The 13122-nt window shown below is 31.9% G+C and overlaps 1 protein-coding gene across 1 annotated transcript in view; it reads left to right on the top strand.

Annotated features, from left to right (window-relative positions):
• The window catches only part of shg (DE-cadherin), a 91681-nt gene that overhangs the window by 44959 nt on the left and 33600 nt on the right, over positions 1-13122 (top strand). Inside the window, exon 12 of the mRNA XM_088235802.1 lies at positions 10638-10825. Coding sequence (XP_088091928.1) covers positions 10638-10825 — 188 coding nt within the window. The remainder of the gene's footprint in view (positions 1-10637; positions 10826-13122) is intronic.

Raw genomic sequence — 13122 nt, 5'->3', positions numbered from 1 at the left:
TTTTTTTTTTTAAATTTGCAAATGCCTTTATTTTAACAAAAAAACAATACAAAGAACCTTTTTTTCCAATATGGAATACTCCGATTTTATGATTTTGCATGCAATAATCACAAATGAAAGAGATATTTTTGCCCCCCGAGCGCTCAATATGGCACCGATAAGAATGAAATAGTAAATAATATGTATCTGACCTATGTATATAAAAAAGTAATTAGTTATTTTACTCCAAAAACGTAAACAGATATAATAATTTAAGAAATACGGATTTTCAAACACAGCGGAATGGTGAATGTTACAGTATTGTAAAGTGGCTAGTTTAACTATCCAGTACTTAGTTATTGTATTTTTAATAATAGGAAACTTTAGTCCTACGGGAAATTGAATACAATAAATGTTTTCTTGCGCGCGGTAAAAATTGTAGCATTAAATTGTACATCAAAGTTTTCTGGAAATGTACGAAAAAAATAATATAAGACATTTTGGTAAAAACGAACCATTTGAAAGACGTCACTGGTTCATATAAATCAACCAATTATGAAAGAGTGAATGGACCAATGGGCAGAACTGATCGAGGATAAGTGGAAGAGAACCTCTGACGTCACACGCGGAGTCATTTCAGAAACACAAAACTTTTAAGTGGGTTTTAAGTTTTTTCGAAACATCATATAACTCTCACAGCCTCGCCCCTCTGCTGGGAGAGCATTCCATGCCATAGGGCCTGCGAACGCAAATGCGCGTTCACCGAACTCAGTGCGCTGTTTGCGTAGAGGTATCATAACTTTTCTTCTCGCCTTAAATGTAGCTGATCTTAGCGTAAGACGCCTGTCAGCTAGTTCATCTGGAATGCATAGTTCACTTAGATATTCCGGAGTAGAGAGTTGTGCAGTGACTTATACATAAGCCAACAGAGTTTGTATTCGACCCTCCGTGGAAAAAGTAACCAGTGTAGTTCCCGAAGTAGAGGAGTGATATGACTGAACTTAGAGAATCTGAAAAAAAGTCTCAGTCATTTTGTTGTTTTGCTCAGCAAAATGAAATGAAAAACAAAGAAAACAAAATAAAAATATATAAAAAAATCAACACCATACTATGAATAGAGGAGAGGGGATGGGAAGGAAAGAAAAGGATAAAGGAACAATTTAATTATTTAGATAGTGGCATTTCAATCTTGACTTAAATGTAAATAAAGAAGGGGCGTCTCTAACATTAGTGGGTAGATTATTCCACAATCGAGCGGCTCCTACTGTGAAAGAGGAGGCAAGAAAATTAAAAAAATAGAAAATCATATTCTCTTTCTTTAAGATATGAACTGAACCAGGTGCCAATCCTGACAATGAAAAATTCTAGTGGAAAACGCTTTCATAAATAAATGTTTCCTGTCAAACTTCTTACATGTTAGGCAAACTCGCTGATTATTTGATCACGAGGCGGACAAAGGTCTTTTAAAATCGATTCAAATTACCTATAATTAATTTAAAAAGAAATATCCAACATAAAACAAGCTAACCCAGTAAGATAGATACTTACCTAACCAGAGGACGCTCCATATGTACTCCAGTAATATTGATTTCTTTGAAATTATACAATAAATTTATAAATAACTAAGCTCTGTAAATGCCTTGACTTGATCCTTATCCTTCTCAAAAATGTTCTTTATTTTTGTTGCAATGCTATATATGTAAAGTACGGCAACTTCATGTGAATCGATTTATTTTGTATTCATTACACTACTCTAAGCTTCAAATCCTAACGAGGGTAATAAAACAGGAAAGTCGATAAAATTCGAGATTCCCTGTTGTGTTAATTAAAGTTTAACACGAGAACATCTCAATCAGATGAAATGTAATTTTGACACCCTAATACTCACATAATCCGAGAGTGCGTGACTTAAGGCTCTCCCCCAAGGGGCGAGTATGTTATATGTCTGTACTCTACGAGGAATGGATTGGATATAGCATGTATGTACAAGGAGAACCTTATCGTCTTATCCTGTTGACCCTTAACCTACTCGACTCGGTAAAGGGATGACTTAGCATTAGCATCGCAATTTCACAAAAGCAATAAATAGCAACTGCTAAAAGTTTTTGTTAATTTCTATTATATTTTTTTAAAAATTCTGTACTGATTTGAGATAGCATTCACACGATTCTAATGATGATAGAATCGGTCATCATCTATTTCGTTTGTCGATCAAATCCGAATTTAAAAAATGCATAGCTTAAAAAAATAACGGTGTCCTATTTGGCATTAACAAAGTTTATTAAAAAAATCATAAAATTAGAATACAAAACACTTGTATATAAATAAAATGAACAAGTGGCAAACGTAGAAAAAATTACCTTATAATTCAAACTATTTGCATTCCAAAAAACAGAAGACTAAAATAAAAAGCTTTGGAGTGACAGAGGCAATGTATCATAATGGATTCCTTTATATTAAGGTCATCAGCGCCAGAGACAGTACACAGCTTATAAATGTATTCTATAAAAAATGCATAAAAAGCAACTTATAAAAAAGTAAAACTTTAATTAAATTAATAACCACAAAGTTAGTGCTTAAAATGTGAACGTAATGAGTTATTTTGTATTTATTGCGCTCGGCTTAAAAAATGCCTGCTAATGAAATGAAATAAAAATATCAATAATTGACTGCTATTTCGCAGTGATATAACATGTAACATAATGCTCTATTAGTGATCGTTTATATAACCTTCCGTTTCTCCCTCCACTTCATCACAGACTAGTTAAACTAAGTTTCACAACTCTGGGAACTTTAACGATGGTTTACGTGCGACTTTAATTGGTCAGAAAAGCTCTCGAATACGTTTTTACTGGTGTTTTTCCCAAATGTTCAAATTTCCATCAAAACATGGTCTGTTTTCTAGAATTGGTTTACATGTAACGGTGATTACCCCTTCCTGAGTATGGCGTGATATTTCTACTTATTGATGTATAGTAAATTATCATTACAATTGTTTTTCTGTAGTTAAAATAAAACATGCAAACAATTAGAAGTTATGTTTTATAATGGTATATTAATTTAAGAAATTCAACTATGGGAACGAACGTTTTAGAAATTATTTATTTATTGGGTGTCAACATAAGTTGTCTCCGTTTTTTTCCTACTTTAAAAATGAACGCCAAAAGTTAAAAAAAAAATGCCCTCTGTCAAACGTCATTCGAAAGAATATTTTCTGCTCCACAAGATATTGTGTTTGCTTTTACGTTACATATATTATTTTATTTGATTACATACCTTCAAAGTACGAAAGTGAGCATTTTTGTGAGACACCAGAAATTTGCTGTAAAATAATGAAATCGAATACATTATTGACTAACATAAGTTGTGTCAACACAATTGAAGTGAACAAGAGGACAAAAATAAAAACATTTTAATTTTGTCGAACTAGTCTAATGATTGAAACTAAGAGCCTTATCTTGAATAATTTTTAAACTTAAAGGGGAGTTTCAGTGCTGCAGAGCAGCGTTTACTTTATAATTAAAAAATACATGCAAGAATTTGTGACCCACTAAATCTAAAGACTTTTCAGTGGGACACATTTTTTATTTTTTTTATGACAGGTTTATATTACATTTATTTTATTTATATTTTACAAATTTATTTATAAACGGGCAGAATATATTTCTTCAGTTATTTTTTTTCATTTTTTTTTTTTTTTTAAAGTTTTATTCATTTTAACAAATAAGTAACATACATAATTGTATTTTTGTTCCCGCAAAGCGAAGCTTGTCTGCGGGTTACATTACTTTTTTTTTTTTTTAATTTATAAGTAAGTACATAGTTTAATAATAATTGAAGAATAAAATATAATTATACACTTAAGTTTCACTTGATGTTTTATATTTTTTTAAATGAAATTAGGTTTTTTTCTTCACGATTTTTAGCTGGTATTAAATTGTACAGTTTTGGTACTACACTACCCATTGTTCTGTCACCATAGTAGTTTTTCTGTCGTGGTACCATCAGCTGCTGTGCCGATACTTGTCGGGTCATTATCTGGTGGTTTATTTTGGATTTAAAATTGCAATCGAGGAAATGATCTTATACTGACACTGTTTGTTAATTGGCAAAACGTTAACAAAATCAAATAATATTTTATTGTTGTGTTTTGCCTCAATCTTTATTTTTACAGGTACGATAATTTTTAAGATTTGTACCTGTAAGTTCAAGACTATCCGTATAAGATTTAAAACTTAGTCCCTATATTCTTAATCCATATTGAATAATTGGGTCAACTAGCCCCAAGTAAACTAGTCTGAAGATCCTTCATGTTAATGATGGTTTGTGGGAGATCATTGAACAATCTTGGAACGCAATGTAATGTTCGCTCTCCGAAATAATTTGTAATTCGGGGAACAAACAGGGAGCACTTAGTTTTTAATCTAGTGTTGTGAGTGGGGGAAACTCTTTTTTTTATATTCCAGATCAACAAAGTGATCTACAATCAATTTGTAGTCACAAAGTTGTTTTACCGGAAGGAAATTACAGAATTTAAAATATACATCTTCGCCTATATATACGTTTTGATGTCGATTGTCAATCCATGATGACTAATATCTTTCCATTCCATCCATTATTATACCGTGTCTTTTTGAAACAATATTTGAAGATGTGATTCCACATTTGAACGTACTCCTAAATTTTATCCTTGTTTTTTAAAAAAAATAACATACCTATTGCAGACCTGTTTATGTCGTACGAATGGCCGATCGGAGAAAATGATTCCCCTTTGTCAACACGTCTTATTATTTCCGTCGCATTTAGTTTAGCGTCCTTATTTAATTTATTCGTATAAAGACTGCAGTTTTTCCGTTTCTCTCATGTTTGTAAATTTACAAGGGCAAAATATTTAAATATTCACAAATAAATTGGCAAAATACGCAACGCATTGGCACGTGTTCTAACGCAAGACTAAACCTGATTATGTAGAATATGATATAAACCAGAATACGTATGTAAAAAACATAATTTTTAAAATATGCGCAATATCATATAGGGAAAATATCACATACTACAAATACCGATAAAAATATACGAAATGGATTTTTAATAATAAGTTGTATTTTCTTAATCAATATGGATATTGTGGAGTGTTTTCATATATAAATTTAAAAATATGGTTTTTAAATACGTCTCTAGAAAAACGCAACATGTTTAGCCTTGATAGTTGCGACGTCAAGATTCGTGACAATGTTCTAAACAAATTCAAATGGTCAGGAACAAATAAACATGAATTTCGACGTATTAGGGGCGTGGCCAATGGAATTACCGTTTTTGCGGGAATTCAAAATAACAAATTTGAATTTATTTTTATGCTACTAGTTAGTAACAAGAATGATTTTTTTTACTAGTCAGTATTTCATAGACCTTTACTTTGAAAATGTAAAAAAGGTGATGTTTCCCTACCGTGCATAAGTCGATGGCCGCCTGGATATACATATAGATGTATATTATAATATTACGAGAAAGCTCGTTCACATTTTCTTGTTACCTATAGATTTTCAGAAAATGGTGAAGTTCTTTTGAGGATTATGGGGTCTTAATTTGAGCGCCTACATAACTTGCCCTAATCTGACAGTAAAAGTTGGATGATACGCGTTTTTATTTCGGGAGAACAATCATATTTCGTGTTTGCGTTTCAGTAAGATTGCGCGCCGTAAGAGAGAGCCTTAAACATTTATTCTGATTTATACGATCGTGGAAAATAAGAGTGTAGTTTACTTTTCTCGAGCGCGGAATTATTTCGCTTGACCGAACTCTCCCCGTGGAAAGCTCCGAACTTTGCTTCGCTCGTGATCAATGAATACTTCGGATTAAGTGCGACATTAAAAACATTAGACGTTATCAATCTTCCAGTTGTTTGTTATACTGCTATAATAGCGCTATATTCGCCGAATCATTAATATCTTTAAGTATGATGCTTAATCGTTAACGGCTGCACTTGTAGAACTTTTGATAGGCTACTTTTCTCCGGTAATTGCACGTCATAGTATTCCTCGTAAAGCCTTCGATTCGTCGTGGAAGTGTTGTGAGATTTGCGTTCCAGACGGAGATTTAGTATTAGAACGTTTTTGTGTTCGGGAATAATGTTTCACGCTTTAATGGCACCCGTAAAACATTATGTGCCGCCATTAGCTAATTAAATATTTATCGACTGAAAGTAAAAGAGGAACTGAAGTATTTTCTTTAAACAGTTCTAGTCTCGAATGTGAAGGTTAATTATATTAAGTTATCTATCTCGGTTTTCTTATTATTCATTTTGTTAAGGTTCCCGCCTCGTACTCTCAAGAGCTCACACCCTCGCACTAATGACTTTTGATTATAATGTGTTTTGAATTTGAGGGTAATTACTATTAAATTACAAATTTCCGTGCGGTTTTGTCAACCTCCCTTGAATTTTGACCACGGATCCCTACACGCTCCGTAACGTATCATTTCATTATAATAATGCACCACGCCAGTAATCCCTCGCAAGAGTATTTCATCAAATAAGAGTGACTACGTAATTAGGGGAACGTTTTCCGTGTTCATTATTCGGAATCAATTAGGTTAATGTCTGTTTCTGGGACATCGGAAGTGGAGACTTGCCAGGAAAGCTTTTACTTCCGCGAGAATCTTCATCTCGCCATCATTATTTTATATCGAATTATAGCGCGAGTTCCTTGACTATCGTATCATTTATACATTTGACCCAGGCGATTTGTTTTTGTATTCGTTAACAACGGAGGGATGTAATTGAAAAAGGCATCGATATTTCTCCGCAGAATAAATCTGGTGGCGGCAAAAACGCCCCGAGTTCATTGTGAACAATGGGTCAAGAAATGTAAGAAATAGGCCGGGCATAGAAAGTAAAATGCTACGGTGCGAGGCTGGTAAATAATGAACACGGCTTATGGAAATAAAGCGGGAAGGCATTCGACACTAGAAATTACGAACTGTAGAGAAAATGGTAGTTGTCACGCAAAAGTTATATATCCTTGACATGTTTCATTTCCGGTTGAACGTCATTAGATGCCGGCCCGGTATTTTTCTGTGTTCTCCTAATTGGGCAAATGTGAGAGGAAGTGACTAGCCATCGGAATTCTTCTGACCTTACCGTTAAACTTAGAAACCTTATTCTTCCACTGCCGGTGCAGATATCTGGGGTTCATATAGACACCCCTAGTTCTATTCAGGGTGTTGACACGTAGGTACTCGTACCCGGACAAGTGAACCGGAATTCGCTCATCGCGGTTAGTTGAATTAGAGAATAGTGCTGGCTGATAAATTTACTTTTTACTTTGAACTCAATTGTTAAAAGTCATGCAGCGATTATTTGACTAATTCTTTTTACATCTTACTTAATTCGTATTTCATATAACATAATTTTAAAAATATATGCCTTTCGTCCAAACTCTCATTAACAAAATTGTTTTGCTTAAAAACACAAATAAACTTATCGTTCAAATAAAATTTCCATAAATAATATTGATTTTTCTTTGTATATATTATTCTTTTCACCATTCCGTTATTTTTTCAACATGTCTTCAATTTTTAACAGATTTTTTAAAAATCCATTCTTGTATTATAACACCCATACTTATCGCTGTTTCTTAAATAAAAGTAAGTAAAACATTGGTACATATTACAACAGAGATGGATAATATTTTAAAGAAGATTATAATATAGAAGTATCTGCATTTAAAGTACTTGTGACCGTTGGTTCGTTTGTGATTATTTTATACATGTAAATGGCGGATGTAACTCAGTATGTAGAGTGATAAGTGATTACTTAAACCAGCTGGTGATTGGTCATAAGCTCTGTAAATTCCCCCTAAATCCACATTCTCTTCTCGAAACAGGTATTAAGGGAAAAAAATCGTATAAACCGTTTTTGATATAGTTATTTTTTTATTTTATTTATAAATATAAATTAATTTACATTTTACATAATGTTAATACGAAGCTTATTTAGAACATACAAAAATGTCAAATGCACTCACTGTGCCATTTACATACATACATGCACACAATGCCTACATAAACATATTGAAATTCATGTCTATATTAAGTGTTCGTCTGTGCGTAGGTTCTAGTGCATTAAATGTATATTTGGGTTTATATAGAGCTACCCCCAGAGGCTTTATAAGGCAGTGAAAAAGGTTTTCTCTCTCTCCCACTCACTGTTCTCATGCACCTGTCTTGCTTGCTAGTTTCTGAAACAACAGCCATCTGCAGCGGTCCCCATTGTTGAGGGTCCCTGTAGTATCAAAGCCTTCCTGGTTTAAATTCTTATCTTCCTCTGCAGAAAAGCACCGCTTTTCATAACAGCTCCCAGATACAGTAATATGAGAAAGTACCTTTACATACGAGGAAAATGGACCTTCAAGTCGTATGTCAACGATTTATCAAAATGACTCATCCAGCGGCATCAAAGAAGATTATAAGAAGTACACATGCATTGTATACTGTAGGGGGGACCGAGGAGAGTTGAAATAAGCTATTTTAACTCTCCTAAGCTTATCAAAATTAGACCTTGTTAATAATAATGGCCTTTAACTTCTAAACAAGAGGCGAGCTATAAAAAAACAATATCACACTTTGAAACTTAAATAGTCAGTGCATATTGGAAATAATATCACGTCAGCGTTCACGTAATACGTATCGAATAACAGGCTAACAAAATACTGGCCCAAACTTACTTTTGGTATTTTTTTCCGACCAAATGTAGTATACACTTAACCACTCCCTGTAGACTTCTGTTGCCGACTCCATCAAGTAACACGTCAAAAAAACAATAAATGCGCGATGTTTCCAGTTCGCCATCGATCATAGATTTCTTGAAACCGCCATTGTTTCAACTCTCCTCTGTAACGACTCTCCTCGGTGTCCCCTACATATGTATAATATAAACAGTACAATATTATGCACACATTACAAACTTAAAATATTGGTTAGTTTTATATGGCTATGGTGTTTAATATACCTACACAGAGAAAAAAACTTGAATTAATATCTCTCTTATTTTTTGAATTAATGAAGTATTGTTTTGCAATAGCAAGCCTTAATTATGAAAAATAGATTATTAAACAGTATATATATCGGCGCCAAAAAGCTAAATTAGCCCCTTAACTGAGCGGCTAGGATGTTCATAAAATGCCGACACATCTCCCGAACAAACTTGGGCGTTAGTTGAATGAATTAACCCTTAAATGTACAAATGTTTGTATTGCATTAGAAAAATGTTCAATGGTGTGTTTTAATGTGAAGTTTTAGGAAAAAATAACAAACAAATCTTAATTTCATTAAAAGTAAAATATTTTTTTTAAAATAGCATGATGATGTTAACTTACACCTTTCTGTAATTCACCACTACTCTTTTGAATTTGATATTTTAAACACAAAGTAAAAATATATTAATACTAACGTTTTTGCTTTCAATTTAGATTTTAGTCGCCTTTGAACATATTATAAATAAGTGAGAAATTTGAATAAAAAACTTTTCAAAACTTCAGAAATTACACAAATCCGTAGTTGAACTCTATAAACTATTACCAGACGTAAAAAATACTCCATTATTTACGATTTTAAATAATTGTACCGAAATATTTGGTATGATGTCGATTTAAGGGTTAAGATAACTCAACGTTCAACATGTTGGTAGATTAAAAGCTAGTCCTTTGGAAACGGCCAAATCAAAAGCCGCCGGAAAAGGTAAGGATAGGTTAGGTTAAGTTTAATAATAATAAAAAAATAGTTTTTTTACATAACTTATTTAGTTAAGTTAGGGATTAATTATTGAGTTAAATTAAGGATTAATTTACTTTGGTAAAAAACTTTTTTAAAAATTATTATACTTAATCCAACCTATCCTAGTCTAACCCAACTTCACATAAAATAAATTAAACATTAAAATCATTATTATTGTTGTATTAAAATCACCTATCATTGTTGTATTAAAATCATCAATAAACATCTCCCATCTACTATCAGAGATTTTACTATAGTATCTCTGTTTAAATCACGTCTGAAGAAACACCTCCTTTCTCTTCCTTAATCTCTCCTCCTTTTCTCCTTTCTCTTTATTCTCTTTTCCTATTAAGTTAGTATTGATTTAAGGTAATTTATATTCGAATATAATTATTTCTAGTTTTGTATATCTTTGGCTTTTTTATTTTTATTTTCTATTGAATATGTTTGGCGACTTGAATTACAAAAATGAAAGTTTCATTTTATTTGTTGGTTGGAAGAAATTGCCATTTGACAATAAAAAGCAAAGCCAATTAATTAACAAAGCCCGCTATTGTACAATCAACAATCAACATTACTTACAAGTTAAATGAAAAAAAATATATAAAAAACTTTCATTCAAAGAACGGCCTGGCCATTAAGTTTAATGCCGGTTTTTAATGGGCAGCCTAGCCACTCAGTTATGTGGCCGATTTAACTATTTGGTTGCTATAAATGCAACATAGGTGTCAATTTTTGTTTTTAAATACCTGTATTTCAAAAAATGTCGTCATTTGCTTAATGTATCACGACGTGACAGCGCCGTTTCCAGGGGAATTTTTCAGCTCAGCCTTTAACAAGTTAATTATCGTGTTTCATCATTTTCATTGTTGAATTATTTTGTTCAGGTAACACGCTTATGGCCCAAGAAAGATTCGACAGAGAGGAAACCAAGGAATACTTCCTGCCAATCGCCATCACAGATTCCGGCACTCCTCGGCAGACTGGAGTATCAGTTCTTCACGTGGTTATTGGGGATAAAAATGACAACGCCATGTCTGAAGGCCACAGCTCTATATTTGTCTACAACTTTATGGTAAGAAATACAACCTTTTTCATCACTTATTTATAACGCATTTATTAATTGATGCCAATTAAATCAATTTTAATCAAAAAAGCTCCTTTCATTTGAAATTTGGTCTTATGCGCAATTTCACATGTGGTGAGAGAGTATGTTTTGTCGAAGTTATGAAAAAAACATGATAAAATTATAAATAAACTTTTTGGTTTAGTTTTACTTTTTATTATTTTGACCAACGAGCGCTTTCGCCTAAGTAGGCATCTTCAAGACCGGTGAATTGTTCACAACATTTACAGTTTTTATACTTTTCTTAACATATCTATAGGTATGTAAACTACCCTGTCAAAAATCAAGGATTGTGCTAACTTTATCTGTTAAAATGTGTATTTCCCACTCTGTTGTATTTCGCCATGTGTTCTTTTCCAGCCTTTTAAATAATAAAAGCTTAATCCCGATTTCGGTTCAAAGACTCCTTAGCAAACTGTTTAGCAAACTAGTTGTAAATATTTATGTTTCTGTCCCCTGTTAAAAACTTATTTGATCTTATCTTTAAAATATGTTAAGAATAGTATAAAAACTGTAAATGTTGTAAACAATTCACCAGTCTTGAAGATGCCTAATTAGGCAAAAGCGCTCGTTGGTCAAAATAATAAAAAGTAAAACTAAACCAAGAAGTTTAATTGATAAGTTTATTTATAATTTTATGATAATAATTAGATATTTATTCGTTTTGCATTTATGTAATGTATTAAACTAAACAGTTGTCACGTATTTATGAAACTATTTATACGTATTAATGCAATTTATGCAACTAATATACGTATTTAAACAACTATAAATACGTATTCATAAAACTATTTATGTAATTTATTCGACTATTTATACGAATTTATCAATCTACTTTATGGTATTTGTGCAATTTATGCAACTATTTGTACATCTTTTTATAAGACATATGCATTTTGAGCATAATACATTTGATACTTCTTCTTGCTATGAATTTTGTCGTAACGTCGGCTAAGAGCAAGAAGTCACTAATTACCAAAGGCATTTTCGAGGAAGTATGGTGTTGCCAAAAATTGTATTAAAAAATATTATCATGAAATAATTTATTGTGAGTGATTAAAAAAAAAAGTACATCTGACACTCCGGTACGCGCCTATGGGCCAGTGGAGTGGCCACATCTATGTGTGAAAAAAAAAAATTGAATAATTTTGCGCAACATATTTCTAAAACTAACAACAAAAAATAAATATATATCGACGGTGGAAAGCCGAAAATGACCAAGCGACATGTAGCAACTTTATTGAAGTTTTTTTTTAATTTATGAAAAAAATTATGCAATGGCGTGATTCTTACATATTTAAAATTAAAGTTTAAAATATTAGTTTTTTTATAAATTAAAAATAAAACTTAAATTGGCTCTTTTCTAAAGTTGGCTCCATGTCGCTTAGTGAATTTTGCCTTTCATCGTCGATATGACGTATTTTGTGATTAAATGTCATTTATTCTCGGTTTATGCCTTAAAAAGGAAAAAAACGTTTTAGAAGAAAATATCCATTTTATAATTTTATTCGTTGTTTTTACCACAATTTGATTTATTTATAATTTTGAATCCCCATTCTTTGGTTATTATAAAACAATTGCTCTGTGGTAACATTTCGTAACTTTTAATGCACCCAGCTGGCTGGACACAATATAAACGACATGCCTGACAGCTGGAAATTTGGATATGTGAGTATTGATATTGAACTACCCCTCTCTCATTACATAATTAAATGAAACTACCCTGCGATGTAATATATTATTTAAATATAGCATGTTTTCCAAAAATGCATTAATGTAAAAACAACATTCTAAATGTTAAGATTGGATTAGTCTTTATGTATCATCATCATCATTATCATTCCCTTACCTGTATTTAATAGTGCACGCATTCGCAATACGTAACAAAAAACAACGGAAAGATTAAATATTTATAATATATATAAAATAATTCTTCATTATTTTACAACAAATTATTCAAGAATGTATTTTTGTTATAATCCTTATTTGTTATTTCCTTTATTCCGCCGATTGAACGCGAGGAGAAGGTTTCGAAAATGACCACCTCACATTCCATTTTGAAGGCTTGTTATTAAATAAAATAATATACGTAACGTAAAAACAATACAATTATCACGTAGAACAGAAAACTTTCTTCCAAATGACGTATAACTTTTACCATTTTGTTTAATTTTTGGTGTTAATTTTTCAAATTTAAAAATAAACGGTAACAACTTATAATAAAATAAATAAAACAACTTTGTTTT

This window comes from Micrasema longulum, unplaced genomic scaffold, assembly GCF_059751315.1.
Source record: "Micrasema longulum isolate JH-2025_06_02 unplaced genomic scaffold, ASM5975131v1 h1tg001444l, whole genome shotgun sequence".
In the NCBI taxonomy this organism is placed as follows: domain Eukaryota; kingdom Metazoa; phylum Arthropoda; class Insecta; order Trichoptera; family Brachycentridae; genus Micrasema; species Micrasema longulum.
Note: the sequence above shows the minus strand (reverse complement) of the source record. Positions and strands in the feature narration are given on the sequence as shown.